Genomic DNA, 25,179 nt, shown 5'->3' on the forward strand with positions numbered 1-25,179 from the left:
TTAATACTTTTTGGAAAGAATTAAATAATGAAAGTACTTATTCAATCTTCTTTTTTTGTTGCATAACCTAGATTTGGGGTTTTGTGTTGATAATTATCTTTGAACCGGCTGTGTATTTTCCCTGAAATGTCAATACACTAGAACACAGGGGAATGGTAGCGCACCTATAGACAAAATTTTTGTTGTAAGTCGCAGTCAGCCAGGTTGACTGACTGATGGGATGGAGACATCATGTCGGAAAAAGTAGGAATTACGTCATATCTTTAGGAACAGTCATAATTCAGTTGCAGCAGCTCATCACAAACAGTACTGTAAGATGCTTAAATTGTTAGCAGGAAAGCAACGCCAATAGAACAGCTTATTCGTAGCGTAAAATTCAAACAATATGGTCTATCGGGTAGGAAGTGTCTGGTAAACAGAGCAACTTCAAGAATATAAAGGTGTCCGTAAGGGTAGTAGTAATGTTTTTGTTACTGTTAGGGAGGTTTATGTACAGTGTTTATCTATGTCTTTCTGAATACAGCTGCTGTATTAAAGGAAAACTTAGTTCCTATAGGTAATAATGTAACTCTCTTAAAATTGGGTTTCCAAGACTACTATTTGAAAAACACTTCAATGATACTGACAAGAGGATTACTGATGTAACTGCTGAAGACTAAGGACTCAAAGGACTCTCATGGATATGATGTAATATCTAACCGAATATTATATCACTTGTAGCATACGTTAACTCAGCAATAGGCAACTTTTTTAACTTTTCCAAGAGGAATGGTCAACTGCCTCAACGATGGTAGTACACAGTGGCGAAACCGGTTTATGGAAAAGGAGAAAGAGCTGAGACCTATTCCTATAGCATCTGCGTTGGATAAAGTTATTAAAACGACTACATATATAACAGTAACGGATCATTTCAGTTCATATAACCTACTGTCAATCATACAGTTTGGTTTTTCACGAGATTTAACAACTGCAGGTGGTTTATTCTCTTTTCTCTGCAAGGTAGTGGACCGGTTGAACGAAAAGTTGTGAACACTAAGAATCTTCTTTGATTTAACAAGGGCGTTTTATATTGTTAATTACAAAAACACAGCGGAGTAAGAGGAGTAACTCACAAATCGTTCCTTTCATAGACCATTCTTCACAGCAACGAGAACCGCTATGATGTGGATCCTGATTCGGGTACGGTTAAGCGGGGAATGGCCGAAGAGTCACTGTTGGGACCACTACCATTTCTCATATACAGGGTGTTACAAAAAGGTATGGCCAAACTTTCAGGAAACATTCCTCACACACAAATAAGCGAAAGATGTTATGTGGACATGTGTCCGGAAACGCTTAATTTCCATGTTAGAGCTCATTTTAGTTTCGTCAGTATGTACTGTACTTCCTCGATTCACCGCCAGTTGGCCCTATTGAAGGAAGGTAATGTTGACTTCGGTGCTTGTGTTGACATGCGACTCATTGTTCTACAGTATTAGCATCAAGTACATTTCAGTCGAAGTTTTCGTACGCTTCTCAGCAACAGATTCGGTGTCCGATGGATTGGTAGAGGTGGACCAATTCCATGGCCTCCACGCTCTCCTGACCTCAACCCTCTTGACTTTCAGTTATGGGGGTATTTGAAAACTCTTGTCTACGCAACCCCGGTACCAAATGTAAAGACTCTTCGTGCTCGTATTGTGGACGGCTGTGATACAATACGCCATTCTCCAGGGCTGCATCAGCGCATCAGGGATTCCATGCGACGGAGGGTGGGTGCATGTATCCTCGCTAACGGAGGACATTTTGAACATTTCCTGTAACAAAGTGTTTGAAGTCACGCTGGTACGTTCTGTTGCTGTGTGTTTCCATTCCACGATTAATGTGATTTGAAGAGAAGTAATAAAATGAGCTCTAACATGGAAAGTAAGCGTTTCCGGACACATATCCACATCACATATTTTCTTTCTTTGTGTGTGAGGAATGTTTCCTGAATGTTTGGCCGTACCTGTATATATGTATAATCACTTGCCTACAGATAGGATGTTTCTGTAGGCTAGTGATGCTATCCTAGTAGCGCAGCACCTGTAGTGAAACGTATGCAAGCTAAGAAATAGTGAAATTCAAGACATAAACTCATCGCTTGTAGAAAAATTATGCTAAATCACTGTGAGAGCTAGCTTTCGCAGTTTCTGACATATAATGCAATTACAACAGACATATTGACTACACACAATGGGCATATTATTAGTGAGTCTGACAGTTAAAATTTGTAGATATTCAAACAGATGGTAAGTTATCATAGAAGGCTCATGTATGTGATGTTCAAAACCTGAATGCTGCTATATTTGCCATTAGAACAATCTCTTGTAATAAGTAAGAGTCTGACATTAAAAGTAATGTTCTTTGCTTTAATCATTCGCTTATGACATAAGACATTGTATTCTGGCGTAATTGGCTGGTGTGCTCGAGCGGTTCTAGGCGCTTCAGTTTGGAACCACGCGACCGCTATGGTCGCAGGTTCGAATCCTGCCTCGGGCATGGATGTGTGAGATGTCCTTATGTTAGTTAGGTTTAAGTAGTTCTACGTTCTAGGGGACTGATGACCTCAGAGGTTGAGTCCCATAGTGCTCAGAGCCATTTGAACAATTTGGCGTAATTCGTCCCATTCGCAAAAGGTTCTTTTGGCCCAGAAACGGGCAGTTCGAGCAATACATGGTGTAAGTTCATGAACAACTTGACGATTCCTGTTCAAGAGACTTGGAATTCTGCACTGACATCTCAACACGTATTATCCTTAACGTTCATTGTTCTTAACAATGTGAGCTTATTCCCAAGAATTTTCAGCTTCCACTCAGTTAATACAAGGCAGAAATCAAATCTGAATTTGGATTGCACCTCCCGATTCATGTGCAGAAATGCGTCCACTATTCTGCATCCCCCATTTTCAATACACGACAAAAAAAAATTAAAAATCTTACCAATGTTTCAAGCACTTCAAATCCCAGACCTAAGAATCTCCTGATTCCTCACTTCTTCTATTCAGTTATCGAATTCCTCGAAATTAATTAAGCAGTATTATATTGTTAATTATGCTAGGAGGCCTATATACTCAGTAAGATGTATATATAGGATTAGTGTCAATTTTATTTTCCCTATTATTAGCTTTTACGATTATTATTTCATGTACTGACTCATTCCATGATCATAGAGATTCTTGAATGGGTTAGGTGAAAAGAAATAGATTTGAGAATATTTTATAGAATCTGTAGAATAAATGACTTTAATTTTCATACTTAAATTACTTACAGCCAAATATAATGAATGAGGACAAACAGTCCATACAGCAGTCGTATACCCAGAAAAGGCATATGACACAGTGAAAATAAATCAAATGTGACAGCGCATGGAATAATATGTTAGTTTATTACCCTCCATTTATTCGGTTAGAGTCTTACATGAGGGCTGGACAAGGTCAGTGCAAGTGAATTCCAAATCATCAAAGGACTTCAACGGTCTTTCCTCATGTTGTTTCCACTTCATCTCAAAGTAGTATTGAAGAAACTGTTAAGGAAATGTAGCCAGATGGGAGAGCTAGTAGCCGCCCTTTGATGGCCACGTAAGCATTGCCAAACATAACAGCGACTTCGGTTTTATACTACGCAAACTATTTATTGAATGAGACAATCTGAGCAAGAGAATGAACACAAAGGAAACACAGTGCACTTTAGAAATGAAAAAAGGTTGTGCACCCCAAAGGAATCGGTAAATGTGATGTACATGTACAGACAAACAAATGATAACAAATTCAGAAAATTGAATGATTTAAGAGAGAGAAAGGGCTTCACTTAATGAGCAAGTAAACAACAAATCGGCCCACTCCTCGCCATAATACAGGGTGTTATAAAAAGGTACGGCCAAACTTTCGGGAAACATTCCTCACACACAAAGAAATAAAATATGTTATGTGGACATGTGTCCGGAAACGCTTACTTTCCATGTTAGAGCTCATTTTACTACTTCTCTTCAAATCACATTAATCATGGAATGGAAACACACAGCAACAGAACGTACCAGCGTGATTTCAAACACTTTTTTACAGGAAATGTTCCAAATGTCCTCCGTTTGCGAGGTTACACGTATCCCCCCTCCGTCGCATGGAAACCCTGATGCGCTGATGCAGCCCTGGAGAATGGCGTATTGTATCAGAGCCGTCCACAATACGAGCACAAAGAGTCTCTACATTTGGTACCGGGGTTGCGTAGACAAGAACTTTCAAATGCCCCCATAAATGAAAGTCAAGAGGGTTGAGGTCAGGAGAGCGTGGAGGCCATGGAATTGTTCCGCCTCTACCAATCCATCGGTCACCGAATCTGTTGTTGAGAAGCGTATCAACACTTCGACTGAAATGTGCAGGAGCTCCATCGTGCATGAACCACATGTTGTGTCGTACTTGTAAAGGCACATATCCTAGTAGCACAGGTAGAGTATCCCGTATGAAATCATGATAACGTGCTCCATTGAGCGTAGGTGGAAGAACGCGGGGCCAAATCAAGACATCACCAACAATACCTGCCCAAACGTTCACAGAAAATCTGTCTTGATGACGTGATTGCACAATTGCGTGCGGATTCTCGTCAGCCCACACAGGTTGATTGTGAGAATTTACAATTTGATCACGTTGGAATGAAGCCTCAACCCTAAAGATAACATTTGCACTGAAATGAGGATTGACACATTGTTGGATGGACCATTCGCAGAAGTGTACCCGTGGAGGCCAGTCAGCTGCTGATAGTGTTTGCACACGCTGTACATGGTACAGAAACAACTCCATACAGTGACGTGGTCAACGTTACCTTGTACAGCAGCAACCTCTCTGACGCTGACATTAGGGTTATCGTCAACTGCACGAAGAATTGCCTCGTCCATTGCAGGTGTCCTCGTCGTTCTAGGTCTTCCCCAGTCGCGAGTCATAGGTTGGAATGTTCCGTGCTCCCTAAGACGCCGATCAATTGCTTCGAAAGTCTTCCTGTCGGGACATCTTCGTTCTGGAAATCTGTCTTGATACAAATGTACCGCGCCACGGCTATTTCCCCGTGCTAATCTATACATCAAATGGGCATCTGCCAACTCCGCATTTGTAAACACTGCACTGAATGCAAAACCACGTTCGTGATGAACACTAACCTGTTGATGCTACGTACTGATGTGCTTGATGCTAGTACTGTAGAGCAATAAGTCGCATGTCAACACAAGCACCGAAGTCAACATTACCTTCCTTCAGTTGGATCAAGTGGCGGTGAATCGAGGAAGTACAGTACATACTGACGAAACTAAAATGAGCTCTAACATGGAAATTAAGCGTTTCCGGACACATGTCCACATAACATCTTTTCTTTATTTGTGTGTGAGGAATGTTTCCAGAAAGTTTGGCCGTACCTTTTTGTAACACCCTGTATAAGTAATTTATCGGCTTGGAATTTATTGATGCGTTGGTCATCGCGGTTCAGTTCGAAGCGAGACCCCTCATTGAAGGCAGTTCCACCGCAGTCAATAAAATTTCAGACCAAAGACTTGTTTGGAAACGCTTTCTACAGCACTGGGGATGCCAACCTGATTGTAGTCGACCATACGGCTCGACAACCAAGAGTAAAGGCTTGGGTGCCACCTCTTTTCACAGCAGGATCACTTTGGTTGTCATCCGCCTTACCCTTACAGAACAGCGGTATGTCGACGATATTGTACACCTCGCTATGTTGCCCTTCATGTGAAGCGAACCTGGCCTTATATTTCAGCAAAATGATGCCCGCCCGCTCACAGATAACGTTTCAGCTGCTTGCCTTCCTGCTTGCCTTGGCCATCAACGTCGCCGAATCTCTCCCTAACTGAGAACGTTTGGAGCATTATTTGCAGGGCCGTTGAACAATATGGGAATTTTTATGATCTACTGCAGAAATTGGAAAACATGTTTCAAGATGTCGTTCAGGGGACAAGGAAGCCTAATAGCTACTTTTCCCGACGCGTTATTAACTTTCAGGATTTGTGAAACTCTCTCTCTTGAATAAATCATTCAATTTTTCTGAAACTGTAGCCGTTTGTTTGTCTGTACTGCACATGACATCTATCGACTTCCGTCCCATTCGGATAATTCCGTCGTCGTTCGTCGTTCTTTGTCTGAGAGTGAATTTAATGTTGTTGTCGACCATAGTTATTATCTATCTAGATTGCCTTCATGTTTTAAATGACCAGTTTCGTTCAATATAAAGCATCCTCAGAATATAAAACTGTGAAATAACTAATTAGGAAATAATCTACGAAATACGGAATGTTACCATACCATGCCTACATAAAACATTAAATGCACCGGAAAATACATGAATGTATCAGTCACAAGAGTAACCTGTTCCCGTAGTAGCAAGTTTGCATGGGTTGGATAAAAACTAGTGGCAACAGGGTTGTAATCCATACTATATTGTTGTGACAGGCGTTCACTATATTACTTGTCCTTTATACAATCACCCCACATCTTTATCACCTGCCCGCTCCCCTCCTCCCACACACACACACACAAATGGAGGGCGTTGAATACCACCAGAGCGTCCATCCCTCTCGATGTCTCGTAAGGAGCGCTCTATGTGATAGATTATGTCTTCTCTTCGAAGAAGTTCCTTCATTTTGACGAATAGGTCGTAATCGTACTGACATATAATGGGTGAATAAGGCGGATGTTCCAGTATTTCTCTCCCCCAGGAACGGAGGAGCTCCTTCATGCAGATCATAGTGTAGCATCGTGCACTGTCGTGACGGATGATGGGATGCAGTGCCAGAAGCAAGGATTGTTGGGCTCTCCGAACGAGTGTCACGTGAGTCTTGACAGACGCCCATTGCTTGTGTTTCCTAAAGATACAGTTAGGGCGCTTGAACTGGCCTCCCGCTCCATCGGACAGTACAGACAAAAAATGGTTCTAATGGCTCTTAGCACTATGGGACTCAACTGCTGAGGTCATAAGTCCCCTAGAACTTAGAACTACTTAAACCTAACTAACCTAAGGACAACACACACAAACATGCCCGAGGCAGGATTCGAACCTGCGACCGTAGCGGTCGCGCGTTTCCAGACTGTAGCGCCAGAACCGCTCGGCCACCAGCGGCCGGCACAGTACAGACAACAACTGGCCCAAACAGAGTCAAAAAATTGCTCCAAGCACTATGGGACTTAACATCTGAGGTCATCATCCTTTAAATTAGAACTACTTAAACCTAATTAACCTAAGGACATCATACACATCCATGCCCGAGGCAGGACTCGAACCGGCGACCGTAGCAGCAGCGTGTTTCCGGACTGAAGTGTCTAGATCGCTCGGTCAGAGCGGCCAGCCCAAATACAGTCACCTCCGCTCACTCCACTGCTTCAACTGACCTGCTGCTATCAGCTACGTACAACGAGCGTGCTACGTGATGCATATCCTACGTGTTACCTCAGTATTGGCAGTCCTTTTTATCCAACCAATATAATGCTGTTGTCGTAGTCTTCAGTCAAGAGACTGGTCTGATGCGGCTCTGCATGCTCCTCTATCCTGTGCTAGCCTCTTCACCCCCCAGTACCTACTGCAACCTACATCCATCTGAATCTGTTTAGTGTATTCATCTCTTGGTCTCCCTCTACGATTTATACCCTCCACGTTGCCCTCCGATACTAAACTGGTGATCCCTTGATGTCTCAGAATATGCGCTATCAACCGATCCCTTCTTCTAGTCAAGCTGTGCCACAAATTTCTCCTCTCACCAACTCTTGTTGTTGCTCCTGGATACCTGGCAAAGCTGTAGGTAGTTTAGCGATAAAGGCAGTAGGCTACATCAGTTCTTCCCTGAGATAAGGAAGGTCTGAGACGGAGCCATATCAGTCCCAGCCAGTGTATAGTCCACTTTCTAACAGGTCACGGTCCTCACCCTGCGCCCTTTCACAGCGTAGGCCACAGCCAGAGTGCTGCTTGAACATGTGAGAAACATGGATCCCCAGAATACATATCTTTCCACTGTCGCCCATACAGAGCAGAACACCAGACAACAACTCAGTAAAGCAGTGTCAGGATTCGGGCAACGAGAGACAAAGGCGAGTTGGCAATAGTAAATAAAATCGCTGATCATGTCTCACGGACATTATATGACGAATACAGATAGACACGGCCGTATAACCGAACACTGCAACACACACAAAGCACATAAGACAGCAGTTCTAATTCGTGCACCAACACAGACAGCAATACCGAAACACACTTCCACATCAAATTACAAATACTTTCACCAACATATACCACAGACAAACTTAGACAACATTTAAAATAATTAAACTGCATCAGAATAAACAGTGTAATGCAATCTACCCGGTAAATCAATCCTAGATTAAGTATAAACAGCAGATAAATCCATCCCGCGATCATTACAGCGCTGTTGGGATGTAGCTTTTGTCACTGAACACTTAGTATACAAGTACCATACCTGGTAAATTTGAAGACACATAATATGGAAACGAAGGTTAATTAATAACCCCAAGAAATAATATACTGAACACTCACACACCACTGCACTTTCCACGGTGTATACAGGGTGTTACAAAAAGGTACGGCGAAACTTTCAGGAAACATTCCACACACACAAAGATAGAAAATATGTTATGTGGATATGTGTCCGGAAACGCTTACTTTCCATGTTAGAGCTCATTTTATTACTTCTCTTCAAATCACATTAATCATGGAATGGAAACACACATCAACAGAACGACCAGCGTGACTTCAAACAATTTGTTACAGGAAATGTTCAAAATGTCCTCCGTTAGCGAGGATACATGCATCCACCCGTCGCCGCATGGAAACCCTGATGCGCTGATGCAGCCCTGGAGAATGGCGTATTGTATCACAGCCGTCCACAATACGAGCACGAAAAGTCTCTACATTTGGTACCAGAGTTGCGTAGAAAAGAGCTTCCAAATGCCCACATAAATGAAAGTCAAGAGGGGTGAGGTCAGGAGAGCGTGGAGGCCATGGAATTGTTCCGCCTCCACCAATCCATCGGTCACCGAATCTGTTGTTGAGAAGCGTACGAACACTTCGACTGAAATGTGCAGTAGCTCCATCGTGCATGAACCACATGTTGTGTCGTACTTGTAAAGGCACATGTTCTAGCAGCACAGGTAGAGTATCCCGTATGAAATCATGATAACGTGCTCCATTGAGCGTAGGTGGAAGAAAATGGGGCCCAATCAAGACACCACCAACAATGCCTGTACTGTACAGCCATGAGTCGCATGTCAACACAAGCACCGAAGTCAACATTACCTTCCTTCCATTGGGTCAACTGGCGGTGAATCGAGGGAGTACAGTACATATGACGAAACTAAAATGAGCTCTAACATGGAAATTAAGCATTTCCGGACACATGTCCACATAACATTTTTTCTTTATTTGTGTGTGAGGAATGTTTCCTGAAAGTTTGGCTGTACCTTTTTGTAACACCCTGTATAACAGTTATGTTTTTGTAAACAGTGTTTAGAAATATTAATACGTAAACAAAATTGTAGCGAACCGGGACTGCAAAACTCGAACTAGTTCCGAGGTTTTTCACGCCAGACTGGCTCACATAGAGTAACTCTCTTACTCTCTTACTATCTAAGTCTTTCCAATCATCTATCAGAATATCTTCTTAAAATTTGAATATTCTTGTTTTTTTCTTTCAATTTCTAATGTATTTTTAATTAATTATTACTTCCAGTGTAATTCTATTCTCGGGTTCTTTTAATGAGTTGTTCGGAGCACAGACCCAGAGTAGCTCGCTTTCATCTCTTGGGGTTTCCTGTATTTTGTCTATCACTTTAGCGGTGACAGCGCCAATGATGGTCAGGACAAAGATGCCCAACAGTGTCTTCTTGTTGCAGTGCGGCTCTAACCTCATCTTTGACTATCATAGCGACGCCAGAGATGCTGGCCACTGCAGTTGCAGCTCCCGATGCCTGTTCGCCATCAGTGCTATCACCAACTTCGTGGCTGACAGTGTTGGGCATTATTCGACAATTTTCCTTTTGAAATACAGTTCCACCTTAAATATAATAAAATTAATTGCAAATATACAGAGTGTTAAAAAATTTGGTGCCCACTGTAATAGGAGTGAAACAGGAGGAAAAACCCAAATATATCTCGTGAAGCAAACATGCTTCTAAAAGCCACGCATGAGCACTGTGCATGCGTAGCTAATACACGAGTGGAGCCGATAAAAGATGTTCCATCTAACGTTGTTACACCAAATGTTAGTTTGTGATGTATAATATGTTGTGATGTCATGCCCCTCGATACTGAGTCAGTAAACAGCGGGTAGCTGGCCGGAGTGGCCGTGCGGTTCTAGCACTTCAGTCTGGAACCGAGCGACTGCTACGGTCGCAGGTTCGAATCCTGCCTCGGGCATGGATGCGTGTGATGTCCTTAGGTTAGTTAGGTTTAATTAGTTTTAAGTTCTAGGCGACTTATGACCTGAGAAGTTGAGTCGCATAGTGCTCAGAGCCAAACAGTGGCTAGCCTTAATTCCGGCATGGCAGTGTCAGCAGAGGCGCTACATATTGGGCCAGCTGAGGGACACGCACTTTGTTTAGAGTGTGGCTGAAGGAGACGGTGGAAGGGCCCAGCGAATGCACCGCGAACGTTTCCCCGCACGCAGATGTCCACATTATATTTACCAGTACATCTGGCACCCGGTGGATCGTCTGGGGAAGACCTGAACTTTGACCTGAAAGATCTTCGTACCTCACCCCATTATAAATTTTTCTTTGGGACTAAGTGAAAGTCGCAGGTGGAATTGGTTGTAAGAATTCTTGCAGCAGCCATAGGAATACAGAACACACCACTCCCTACTACGTCAGTACCGGCTCTTCGCTGAGGCTAATGATGCTCAATTTGAACATTTATTGTAATGTAATAGTCATCACAACAATATAGAGATGAAAAACATTTAACACATTTTTATTACCAGTGTCGCACAAGAACCTCCTGCATATTCAGTACTAACACAATGTGCATTCCGTCACATGGTTGCTGTACGAAATATGTTTGTGTTGTGGTCTCTGTAACTATTTTTGTTAGTTTGGGCACTGAATTCTTTAACTGTATATAACAATCAAACTGCATAATAACTCCTCCTTCTATCAAGTAAACTTTGCTAGCCAAATACGCATGTGTCACTCACTGGCCGCCACGCTGCTCATACGCTGAAAATAACAGAGGAAATGTCATAAGACTAACAAAAATGGTTCAAATGGCTCTGAGCACTATGGGACTTAACGTCTATGGTCATCAGTCCCCTTTAACTTAGAACTACTTAAACCTAACTAACCTAAGGACAGCACACAACACCCAGTCATCACCAGGCAGAGAAAATCCCTGACCCCGCCGGGAATCGAACCCGGGAAGCCGGGCGCGGGAAGCGAGAACGCTACCGCACGACCACGAGCTGCGGAGTAAGACTAACAGAATGACATGTGTGAATAAGTAGATCGTGATAACCTGTCAGGGAATTATAGGGGATCAGGGATAGGAAGACGGCAGGTTCGCGAGTCTTCGATCTGCAACAGATCTACTGACAGGGACAGTGCAGATATTACCTGTCACTTCTCCTGACTCCTCTTCACTTTTGGCTTATGCTGTGGGTTTACGGCATACATGAGAACTCGTAACGATGATGACACTGTATATAGTACGGGACATTTCCGAAAGAACACATTCCTTTTTCTCAGTATGATCCGAAGGCCGGACATAGAATAGGTTCAGAAACGAGAAATAACGATCTCTGCCGTTTTCAGGCGATGGTAGAATTCATTGGCGACACAACCTGTACGAAGACCAGGGCTCTAGCCTGGCTCTTCTGCTTATGAAGCAGATACGTTACCCATCTACGCCACCATGGCACAGTGCTTGGACACAACTTCCCGTACTGTTCAGCCTCCCCCCTCCCCCCTCCAGTCCAAATTGCCATCTGGCACACACTACCAAACTAGCGCCTGCTATCCCTTTTTCCTCTGTTAGCTCGTCGCATCACACCGAGTCCTGCACGAGGCTGGGCAAAGAGTGCACTCCACTGAGTGATCATAGGATTATCCTAGCGGTCTAAGGCGCTGCAGTCATGGACTGTGCGGCTGGTCCCGGCGAAGGTTCGAGTCCTTAGGATAATTTAGGTTAAGTAGTGTGTAAGCTTAGGGACTGATGACCTTAGCAGATAAGTCCCATAAGATTTCACACACACATTTGAACATTTTTGAGTGATCATACAAGCCTTCATGGCGCTTGTGTATCCATATGGTTGGTGTCTATTCTTCCGCATATGTCGTCACATTCTTTTTAGGAGAATTAATTCCTTTCATTCTCCAGCACAATATGTGTTTCTGGTATTACAGGATAGAAACCGAGAAAGGGGCACTGCCACGCGTGTTAAGTTTTGTGTGTTCTTGTGTCTCCGAGTTATACAGTTTGTGGTGGAGCGCTTGCATATATGAATTGTCATTACGACGTTTGTGAATGCTGTCAACTTGAGACGGATGGCGGTCTTCTGTTTGCATTGAGCAGAATGCGACTGGCTGTACCAGGACTTCTCGTGCGGGTACCCAGGATCGTGCGTCCTGGCTAGCCCCGGGTACCCGGGCCTCTACCCGCCCAACAGGCGCTGCAAGTACCTCATCACCACCAGCTCCATACACACGCGCGTCCACATCAACTTCACCAACCTGCTGCTGCCGCACAAGTAAGTAAATGGCTAAATTTCTCTTCGGTTTCTAGCTCCATATCTCTGCCTATCTCTGTCTTTCACATCCATCCAACACACACACACACACACACACACACACACACACACACACATACTCACGCACACACACACACACACACACACACACACACACACACACACAAACATACGCACAAAGTCAGGTAAGATTGTCATTATGTAAAAATAATGCAATGTACATCGATCTATACTCGGCTAGCCACATTATGGTGCGTGATGGACAGCACTTTTGCCCATACCTTGCCTTTAACAAGTGGTACGTTGGATGAACGACTGTCGATAAAGCGCTGTATGAAGTTTAATTTCCCTGTATTTTCTTCGTAATCATTTCACAAAACGTATATGGGAGGAAATAATATGTAGCCCGGCTCTTCCTTGCACGCATGCTTCAAAAATGTTACAGTAGAATTTGCAGTCGATATATCGAAAGCATGCGTTCTAGGAAGAGTCCTGCTACATGTTATTTACCCCCATATACGTTTTGCGAAATAATCGCAAAAACAGGAAATTAAATATCATACAGCGCTCTATCGACAATCGTTCATCCAGCGTGCCTCTATTGCAACGTCTACATTTGAGTTTTTTGAGCATCTCCGTAATTTTCTCGTACAAAGTAAATAACCCCGTGACAAAGCGCTCCGCTCTTCGTTGGATCTTCTCTATCTGTTGTATTAATACTGCTCGGTAATAGTCCTAGACTGTTGACCAGTATTCAAAGATTCGGTTGAATAAGTGTTTCGTAATTCACTCCTTTCGTGGATGAATTATATTTCCTTAAGATTAAGTTTAAATCTCGTAATGGTAGTTAGCATATATCTTAGATCAGTGTAATCTAGTTTCCATACTTATCTCGTGCAGCAGCTTTGGGGTAAGCAGAGTTTCTAGTAACAGGTAATTGTACATACATCCACTTCAGCAGAGAAATTTTGCTGTCTCATAGCAGAGTCAGAAATTCTACAGATCAGTTTTTACTGTTTCTTTATTCTCCTAGATATATTTTGCATATATTCCAAACACAGTAGCGCCATTTCAGATCTTAAATCTATTTTTACACACTGCGATATGGCTAGGAACTGTGCTTGTTGTGTGCGGACACAAGGAGAATTGGCTGCTGTCCGCAAACATCTGGAAGCTGCGTTGGATACCGTCGACATGGTTCTGGCTAATGTACAAAGTTGCGGCGTCGTCGGGGCACTGGAGCGAGACCTGCGAGGCTTTTGGTGCCATTGGAATTCCCTGGTGACCCTGGTTCGCTGCATCTTCTGATTCGCAACGTTTGACCGGCCCGTCCAAACTACAGTGGGTGGCAGACGGGTGTCACTGGACTGAAGGCGGAAGAGGGAGCAGGTCGCGCGGCTGGCTCCCTTCGCCTTAGCAACAGCTTCGAGGTGCTACCCACTGTTGATGAAAACTCTGAGCCAGCACAGGATGCCTCTCCTGTTGAGCCGATTTTCCGGCCCAGTCAGGACAAGTGCAGTGGGTGGGTATGCCTGTCATTGGGAGCTCCAATGTTAGGCGGATGGTGGAGCCACTCAGGGAAATAGCAGGCAAGGCGGGAAAGAACGTCTGTGTGCACTCGGCATGTTTGCCGGGGTGGGGGTTCTCGTCCGTGATGTGGAAGAGGCCATGCCGGCAGCTGTCGACCGTAGTGGATGCAACCGGCTGATTATAGTGATGGCACATGTCCGCACGAGTGACGTCTGTCGCTTGGGTTCTGAGGACTTCTTCGGCTCCTTTCGACGGATGGCTAATTTGTTGGAGGCAACTAGAGTCGCACGCAGGGTGCAGGCTAAGATGACTATTTGCAGCATCGTTCCCAGGGTTGATCACGGACCTCTGGTTTGGTGCAGAATGGAAGGTCTAAACCAGAGGCTCAGACCACTCTGCGACGGTATCGGATGCGATTTTCTCGACGTCTGCTATCGGATACAGAATTCCCTGTAATAGGTCAGGCGAGCACTATAATCATGAAGTGGATACTAGGGAAGCGTAGTACGTGTGGCATGCACATGTTCCTTTTTTTAAGTTAGAGAAACCCTCCCTCGTCATCTTAGACTATTTGCCTGATAAATTAGTCACAATGTCCTCAGAGAACGTTCGTCGTCGCAGATCAGAGATAGAAAAGTTAATATGACGTTAGTAAACTGCAGGAGCATCCAAGGAAAGGTGCCAGAATTAGTATCGTTTTTTGAAGGTTGTAAAGCACAGATAAGAACAGAAATTTGGCTGAAATTGTACGTTAAAGACTACGAGACCCTGAGTTCAGATTAGAATATGTATTGTAAGGAATGGTTAGTCACCAGTGGTGGCGGCATGTTCATTGCAGTAAAAATACAACAAAATCTAGCGAGGTTATCACGGATTCCGATTGCGAATTAGTCTGGGTGAAGTTAGACATCAAGGATCTGTCAAAAATGGTAATCGGATGCTTTTAGAGACCGCCTGGATCAGGGGCTCTAATGGTAGATCGCTTCAGACAGAACTTGCAGAAATTTTCCTGATCATGCTGTTGTAATAGGGGCTGACTTCAACTTGCCAGTATAGATTGGGTGTGTCATGGCACCTAAACTGGTGCAAAGGACAGGGATTCGTGTGACTTTGTTGTGTATGTCTTCTCCGAAAATTACTTTCAGCAGATAGTCAGATAACAAAACCGTGAAGATAACGTCTTAGAACTATTGGCAACAAACAGACCTGAACATTTCGAATCAGTTAACGCAGAGGAAGGTATCAGTGATCATAAGGCTGTGACAGCATATATGGCAACCGGTTTGAGGAAGAATTTTAAATATTCAGGAAGATATTTTTGCTTAGCAAGAGTGACGGAGCATGGGTGTATGTGTTTGTCCTTAGGATAATTTAGGTTAAGTAGTGTGTAAGCTTAGGGACTAACGACCTTAGCAGTTATATCCCATAAGATTTCACACACATATGAACATATATGAAGAGTGACGGGATACAACTTTCAGAGTGTCTGAGCAGTTAGCATAAAATATTCGGTGATGAAGAAGAATATGTGGAGAACAAATGGAAAAAATTCAAAGGAATCGTGCAATATGCCCTAGGCAAATAGTTCCGAGTAACGTCTTAAGGGATGGGAAAGACCCACCGTGGCATAACAGCCGTGTTAGAAAACTGCTAGCCGGGCATGGTAGCCGCGCAGTCTAGGGCGTCTTGCCACGGTTGTGTGGCTCACCCCCGTCGGAGGTTCGCGTCCTCCCTCGGGCATGGGTGTGTGTGTTGTCCTTAGCGTAAGTTAGTTTAAGTAGTTTGTAAGCCTAATGACCTATTACCTCAGCATTTTGGTCACACAGAACTTACCACAGATTTATAGAAATCTGCTACGTAAACAAAGAAAACTTCACCTCCGATTCAAGAGAACTGAAAACCTACCTGACAAACAAAAGCTGAACGAAGGGAAGACGAGCGTGAGGAGAGCAATGAGAGAAGCTTTCAATGAGTTTGAAAGTAAAACATTGTCAACCGATCTGAGTAAAAACCCTAAGAGGCTTTGGCCGTATATAAAATCAGTAAGTAGGTCAAAATCATTTGTTCATTCACTCCGTGACCATACTGGCACCGTAACGAAGATGACAGGGAGAAGGCCAAAATACTGAATTCGATCTTAAAAAATTTTGTCACCTCGGAAGATCGTAACACAGTCCCTCCTTCCAATGGTCGTACGAACGTCAATATGGGCGATACTGAAATAACCACTCGCGGAATAAAAACAATAAAAAAAAACCTACAGTCGCTTGGTAGAAGGCGTCAGGGCCAGATGTGATACCTATAATATTCTACGAAGGTTATGCGGAAGAACTTACTCCCCTTCTAGCAGTAATTTGTCGTACATCGGTTCAACAACGAAAGATACGTAGCGACTGGAACAATGTGCAGATCATTCCCGTTTTTAAGAAGGGCCGTAAGACACATGAACGCATTTATAGACCTAATTAAGCACATCACTCCGTTTCAGGTCGCAAGTGGTCCATCGGGACTATCCGACCGCCGTGTCATCCTCAGCTGAGGATGCGGATAGGAAGGGTCGTGTGGTCAGCACACCGCTCTCCTGGTCGTTATGATGGTTTTCTTTGACTGGGGGCGCCAGTACTTGGCCGAGTAGCTCCGCAATTGGCTTCACGAGGCTGAGTGCACCCATAAAAATGGCAAAAGCCCATGGCGGCACGTATGGTCACCTATCCAAGTGCATGCTACGCCCGACAGCGCTTAACTTCGGTGATCTGACAGAACCGGAGTATCTATTGCGGCAAGGCCGTTGCCATACACCTATATCGTTGACGTCAATTTGTTGTAGAATTATGCAACATGTTTTATGCTCGAGAATTATGACGTTAAAGGAGAAGGAAAAGTCCACATGGATTCCGCAAACAGAGATCTTTCGAAATTCGGCTCGCCCTGTTTCTGCATCAGAGCCACAGTGCCGAAGACACTGGCGCTCAGGTTAATGCCATATTCCTTCATTTCAGGTAGGTATTTGACACCGTCCCGCACTGCCGTTTAGTGAAAAAAATGCGAGCCTACCGAGTATCGGAGCAGATTTGCGACTGAAATCATGACTTCCATGCAGCAGAACTTAATACGTCGCTCTTAATGGAACAAAATCGACAGATGTTAAGATAATTTCCAGTATACCACAAGAAAGTGTGTCATGACCGTTACTGTTTACAATATGTGTAAAAGATCTAGTAGAAAGCGTCGGATGCTCCACAAAGCTGTTCGCAGTCGACGCGGTTCTCCATAACAAAGTAGCAACGCCAGAAGATAGTAATTATTTGTAGAACGACCTCCAGAGAATTGATTAATGGTGCAGGCTCTGGCAGTTGACCATGAACGTAAATAAATATAACGTACTGAGCATACATAGGAAAAGAAGTCCACTATTGTATAGCTACACTATTGACGACAAAGCGCTGGAAACAGTATCTGCCGTAAAATATCTAGGAGTAGCCATACGAAGCGATCTTAAGTGGAATGACCATATTAAAATAATGGTTTGAGAAACAGATGGGAGACTCAGATTCATAGGAAGAATTTTAAGGAAACGTAACTCACCCACTAGTCCTACCCATTCTTGAGTGTTGTTCATCTATCTGTGATCACTACCAGATAGAACAGATAGAAGAGAAAGAGAAGATCCAACGAAGAGCGGCACATTTCGTCACGGGATCGTTTAGGCAGCACAAGAGCGTTACGGAAATACTCTACTAACTGCATTGGCCGACGTTATAAGAGAGGCGTTGTGCTTCACGGAGAGATTCACTATTGAACCTTTCCGGGAAGAGTCCGACAGCGTATTACTTCCCCCTACATACGCCTCGCGTAATGACCGTGAGGACAAAATTTGACAAATTAGTGCCAATACAGAGGCTTACCTAAATTCTTCCTTCTTTCGCGCTATTCGAGAATGGAACAGGATTGGAAGGCTTAGTTAGTGGTACAAGAAGAATCTCCGCCGCACGCTATTAGGTGGCTTGCGGAGTATGATGTAGATGTAGAAGATACTCTCAAATAAATATCACTCAAGCATTTGGTTTACCTATTCTTAATTTTATTTGATCGTTCCACTTCAGGTCGCTCCGGATGATTTCTCCTGGGTATTTTCCTTGTTGACACTGCTTCCCACTGATTTGTCCACACTAGTGTTAACGTACTGAAGTAAATTTCTTTGCCTGTTTAAGCGAAATACGTTACGTCTGTTTACAATCAAGGCCATCTTACAGGCCTTTATGAATTTGGCCATGGTCTTCTGGTGATGATTTTTTTTTTTTTTATTTTGTAGGCAACAGCAACGTCAGCGAATTTGGATTGAGGTGAGAGACGCGCTAGGGCAATCCGTGCGGTTATGCAAAGCTACTATGTCAGGGTGGTGCAATGGTTAGGGTATCTACCTTTTGAGCAGGAGACCCGGTGTCGAATACCGGGCATGGTACAAATTCTCATTCATCGCTCCAATCTGCATATATACATGATAGTAAATGTGTCACACCTGGAAACACTCTGTAGTACAATGGTTCAATTTCATAAATTTATCTTTCTCACAGTTTTACCCCTATGTGTTTCCATATTTGTGTCTATTGTGGTTAATTCTTGTTGACATAGCCGGCCGGTATCGCCGAGTGGTTCTAGGCACTTCCGTCAGGAACCGTGCGACCGCTACGGTCGCAGGTTCGAATCCTGCATCGGGCATGAATGTGTGTGATGTCCTTAATTAGTTACTTTTAAGTAGTTCTACGTTCTATGGTTCAAATGGCTCTGAGCACTATGCGACTTAACTTCTGAGGTCATCAGTCCCCTAGAACTTAGAACTAATTAAACCTAACTAACCTAAGGACATCACACACATCCATGCCCGAGGCAGGATTCGAACCTGCGACCGTAGCGGTCGCTCGGTTCCAGACTGTAGCGCCTAGAACTCACGGCCACTTCAGCCGGCTACGTTCTATGGGACTGATGACCTCAGTGTTAGGTCCCATAGCGCTCAGAGCCATTTTAACCGTTTGAACCATCTTATTGACATACATACGTATTGGAGCCGCATCCCTAGAAATGCCTTTTCTGTTACTTAGTACGAGCTCATACTCCTCCCCTCCATATATGATGGAGAATATTCACTTAAGAAATTGATTACATGCTGAAAGTAACAACGGGCACATCTGAGTCCACGTGAGACCGTTTCAGATGTCTTAGTGCTGACATCGAGGTTAGATTAGATTAGATTAATACTAGTTCCATGGATCATGAATACGATATTTCGTAATGATGTGGAACGAGTCGAATTTTCCAATACATGACATACTTAGGTTAATTTAACAACATACTTAAGTTAATATAACAACATATTTTATTGTGTTTTTTTATTTTCTTTATTTTTATTTTTATTTTTTTAATTTTTTTAATATTTTTTTTAAATTTATATCTAAAAATTCCTCTATGGAGTAGAAGGAGTTGTCATTCAGAAATTCTTTTAATTTCTTCTTAAATACTTGTTGGTTATCTGTCAGACTTTTGATACTATTTGGTAAGTGACCAAAGACTTTAGTGCCAGTATAATTCACCCCTTTCTGTGCCAAAGTTAGATTTAATCTTGAGTAGTGAAGATCATCCTTTCTCCTAGTATTGTAGTTATGCAAACTGCTATCACTTTTGAATTGGGTTTGGTTGTTAATAACAAATTTCATAAGAGAGTATATATACTGAGAAGGTACTGTGAATATCCCTAGATCCTTAAATAAATGTCTGCAGGATGATCTTGGGTGGACTCCAGCTATTATTCTGATTACACGCTTTTGTGCAATAAATACTTTATTCCTCAGTGATGAATTACCCCAAAATATGATGCCATATGGAAGCAATGAGTGAAAATAGGCGTAGTAAGCTAATTTACTATGATGTTTATCACCAAAATTTGCAATGACCCTTATTGCATAAGTAGCTGAACTCAAACGTTTCAGCAGATCATCAATGTGTTTCTTCCAATTTGTGTGTAAGCCGTAACAGCAGCTGTCACTTTAATTCCAAGGGCGAGGATCAGAAATTAATTTTTGATTAGCTATACATAGCCTATTCAGGCGCAGTTGACGTTTTCACACACTTCCACATTCTTTTAATTTTTTTACAGCTGCCCTTTGTGAAACAGTCCGCAAAGATTTCGCACAAGCGTCTTTTATGAGTTTGAAACAGGGCAATTTCGACTATAACCGAGTGGATTTATTTATGAGTAGAGTCTCAAATTTACATCATCGTCAGAAAACAGACGAAGAATATACGGGCAGTCTGAAAGTGATGATTTCTATCGGTCGTTTTTGCATACCAAAAAGTGTCACAGAAAGTAGGTTTGCAGTTTTAAAAAAATGCAACTATGTAATAACTAGACGACTATGCATTTAACTGCATTAGTGAATATATCAGTGATGTGTTCGCGCAGGAGAAAATGGAGTGTAATTTTTAGGACAATGGATACAAGTGACGATGTAATCCAGCACGTGGCCATCTGAATAATAAGAAAAGCGGCCTGTAATTATTAACGTACTCGGCTGCAATAGCAACAGATTAAACAAGTAATGGTGTTTGATCTAGAGTTATCCTTTCTGATCGTATATCAGCTGCAGTTGTAGTGAAATTTACTGCCCCGAGAATAGATGAAACGCGTGCTAAGTGTATGAGAAAATAGCTAGATCTTCTAATACTCCTCCGTGGACGATCTAATTTGACCAGACTCCACAGAAAGGTTTGCGACTTTATTAAGGACGTTGTCACACGGTCTGGTCTTAAAAAACTATTCGCCGTTACTTCTCCTTCTCCTGGTGCCCAGAAAAGTTCGCACCCAAAATGAGATTCTAGAATCCGGAAAACCTCTGATTCCGACGTCATCCAATTCAGCAAGTGCTCATTAAATCTTTTGGCTAAGGAAACGAGTAAGTTTAGATACCGTAATTTAACAGTGAAAATGTTTGTAATTCTAAATGTAGATATTTTTAAAGAACTGTAAGTAATGGGCAAATACTGATTGAGGAGAGGTAGAGTATCACAGTAGCTGTGTCACTGAAATCTAACCTGACGTTCTGGAAAATGGTTTCGCAACACCTAAAGAGAGAACATAAACGAAATAGTTGTACGGTAACAGGAGATGGTTTGTCTTCACTATCTGCTTTAACTGAAAAGTAGAGTCATCCCAGGAAACCTTAAATGTCTCTTGCACCTGTAACTGGTACCAACGAAACTGAACCTATGGATATAAAATCATTAGAAAATTCTTATTCGGGAATGTCATAGTTACAAATGAAAGTCGCTAAAGAAGTTTTGTCATTAGTGGAAACAAAATTGTAAAGGAAAAGAAATGGGAGTATGATATAATTGGTAAAACTTTGACGGAAATCAGATAGAGAGAAAAACTTTAAACATTGTGTTCTGCCTTACGGCAGAGCTTGTCATAGCGGAAATCTCGTCAGAGAGGTACACCGCATGAGCGTCTGAGGAAGTGATTCCAGTGGTGGTTTCCCGTTGCCTTCCACTGGTGGTGATGAAATGATAATGAGGACAACGCAAAATGCAGTCCCAGGGCGGAGAAAATCTCCCAACTTGCCGGTAATCGAACCCGGGCCCCTTGGCGTGACAGACCGCCGCGCTGACCACTCAGCTGTTGGGTCGGTCAGAAAGAGAGAAAACAGTGATACAATAAGTCGTCAATATCCAGCGGTCGTTCATAAGGAGCCAAAATGAAAGATAGCCTTTTTAGGGAAGATAACGCCAGTAGTATTATTACGTTCTCCCTTGGCGAAAGAGTCCGCATGTCAACAATCGTGTCTCCGTACTAGTATTCATGTTTTAGAAACTGTAAACAAATGAAGTTATTCTCAAGTTAATACGACAATAATTGTTTTACGTTACGTATAAGTAGCAGAACTGCATGATTTCTTAATGAAATTAGCACAAGCTCTGGCAAGGAAACGATTAAAGTGAACACGGTTTGTTTTACGCCTTTTTGTTTTAGCATCGTGTTAATTCTTACTTATTTTTAGAGACATGATGAAAAGGTGCATGTTGTTGTTGTGGTCTTCAGTCCAGAGACTGGTTGGATGCAGCTCTCCATGCTACTCTATCCTGTGCAAGCTTCTTCATCTCCCATTACCTTCTGCAACCTACGTCCTTCTGAATCTGTTTAGTGTATTCATCTCTTGGTCTCCCTCTACGATTTTTACTCTCCACGGTTCCCTCCAATACTAAATTGGTGATCCCTTGATGCCTCAGAAGATGCCCCAACAACCGTTTCCTTCTTCTAGTCAAGTTGTGCCACAAATTTCCCTTCTCTCCAATTCTATTCAATACCTCCTCATTAGTTATGTGATCCACTCATCAAATCTTCCAGCATTCATCTGCAGCACCTTATTTCGAAAGCATCTCTTCTCTTCTGGTCTAAGTTATTTATCATCCACGTTTAGCTTGCATACATGACTACAATCCATACAAATACTTTCAGAAACGACTTACTGACACTTAAATATATACTCGATGTTAACAAATTTCTCTTCTTTAGAAACGCTTTCCTTGCCATTGCTGGTCTACATTTTATATCCTCACTACTTCGACCATCATTACTTATTTTGCTCACCAGATAGCAAAACTCATTTACCACTTTATGCGTCTCATTTCCTAATGTAATTCAAGCAGAATCACCCGATTTAATTCCACTACATTCCATTATCCTCGTTTTGATTTGTTGATGTTCATCATATATCCTCCTTTCAAGACAATGTCCAGTCCGATCAGCTGCTCTTCCTGGTCCTTATGTTGTCTCTTGACAGATTTACAATGTCATCGGTGAACCTCAAAATTTTTATTTCTTCTCCATGGATATTAATTCCTACTCCGAATTTTTCTTTTGTTTCCTTTACTGCTTGCTCAATATACAGATTGAATAACATCGGGGACAGGCTACAACCCTGTCGCACTCCCTTCCCAACCACTGCTTCCCTTTCATGTCCCTCGACTCCTATAACTGCCATCTGGTTTCTGTACAAATTTTAAATAGCCTTTCGCTCCTTGTATTTTACCCCTGCCACCTTCAGAATTTGATTGAGAGTATTCCAGTCAACATTGTTAAAAGGTTTCTCTAAGTCTACAAATGCTAGAAACGTAGGTTTGCCTTTCCTTAATCTATTTTCTAAGACAAGTAGTAGGGTTAGTATTGCCTCATATATTCCAACATTTCTACGTAATCCAAACTGATCTTCCCCGAGGTCGGTTTCTACCAGTTTTTCCATTCGTCTGTAAAGAATTCGTGTTAGTATTTTGCAGCCGTGGCTTATTAAACTGATAGTTCTGTAATTTTCACATCTGTCAACACCTGCTTTCTTTGGGATGGAATTATTATATTCTTATTGAAGTCTGAGAGTATTTCGCCTGTCTCATACATCTTTCTCACTAGATGGTAGAGTTTTGCTAGGCCTGGCTCTCCCAAGGCTGTCAGTAGTTCTAATGGAATGTTGTCTGCTCCCGGGGCCTTGTTTCGACTTAGGTCTTTCAGTGCTCTGTCAAACTCTTCACACAGTATCATATCTCCTATTTCATCGTCATAAATATTCTCTTCCATTTCAATAATATTGTCCTCAAGAACATCGCCCTAGTGTAGACCCTCTATATACTCCTTTCACCTTTCTGCTTTCCCTTCTTATTTCCATCTGAGCTCTTGATATTCATGCAATTGGTTAACTTTTCTCCAAAGGTCTCTTTAATTTTCCTGTAGGTAATATCTATCTTACCCCTAGTGAGATAAGCTTCTACATCCTTATATATGTCCTCTAGCCATCCCTGCTTAGCCACTTTGCACTTCCTATCGATCTCATTTTTGAGACGTTTGTATTCCTTTTTGCCTGCTTCATTTACTGCATGTTTATATTTTCTCCTTTCATCAATTAAATTCAATATCTCTTCTGTTACCCGAGGATTTCTATTAGCCCTCGCCTTTTTACCTACTTGACCCTCTGCTACCTTCACTATTTCATCTCTCAAAGGTACCCATTCTTCTTGTACTGTTTTTCTTTCCCCCATTCTTGTCGATCGTTCCCTAATGCTCTCCCTGAAGCTCTCTACAACCTCTGGTTCTTTCAGTTTATCAAGGTCCCATCTCCTCAAATTCCCACCTTTTTGCAGTTTCTTCAGTTTTAATCTACAGTTCAGAACTAATAGTTTGTGGTCAGAGTGCACATCTGCTCCTGGAAATGTCTTACAATTTAAAACCTGGTTCCTGAATCTCTGTCTTACCATTATGTAATCTATCAGAGAACTTCCAGCATCACCAGGCTTCTCCCATGTATACAACTTTCTTTTATGATTCTTGAACCAAGTGTGAGCTTTGATTAAGTTATGCTCTGTGCAAAATTCTACTAGGCAACTTCCTCTTTCGTTCCTTACTTCTCTTCCATATTCACCTGCTAAGTTTCCTCCTCTTCCTTTTCGTACTATCAAGTTTTAGTCACCCATGACTATTAAATTTTCGCCTCCCTTCACTATCTGAATAATTTCTTTTGTCTCATAATATATTTCATCAATCTCTTCGTCATCTGCGGCGCTAGTTGGCATATAAACTTGTACTACTGTGGTAGGTGTGGGCTTCGTATCTATCTTGGCCACGATAATGCGTTCACTATGCTGTTTGTAGTAGCTTAGCCTTATTTCTATTTTCCTATTCTTTATTAAACCTACTCCTACATTCCCCCTATTTATTTTGTGTTTATAACCCTGTATTCACCTGACTAGAGGTCTCGTTCCTCCTACCACCGAACTTCACTAATTCCCACTATATCTAACTTTAACCTATTCATTTCTCTTTTTAAATTTTCTAACCTCCCTGCCCGATTAATG

The 25,179-nt window shown here is 42.5% G+C and overlaps 1 protein-coding gene across 1 annotated transcript in view; it reads left to right on the forward strand.

The window, feature by feature from the left end:
• The window catches only part of LOC126263389 (uncharacterized), a 285,649-nt gene that overhangs the window by 125,810 nt on the left and 134,660 nt on the right, over window positions 1-25,179 (forward strand). The window contains exon 6 of the mRNA XM_049960483.1: window positions 12,582-12,756. Within this exon, the coding sequence (XP_049816440.1) occupies window positions 12,582-12,756 (175 nt within the window). The remainder of the gene's footprint in view (window positions 1-12,581; window positions 12,757-25,179) is intronic.

The sequence above is a fragment of the Schistocerca nitens genome, chromosome 6, assembly GCF_023898315.1.
Source record: "Schistocerca nitens isolate TAMUIC-IGC-003100 chromosome 6, iqSchNite1.1, whole genome shotgun sequence".
Classification (NCBI taxonomy): Eukaryota; Metazoa; Arthropoda; class Insecta; order Orthoptera; family Acrididae; genus Schistocerca; species Schistocerca nitens.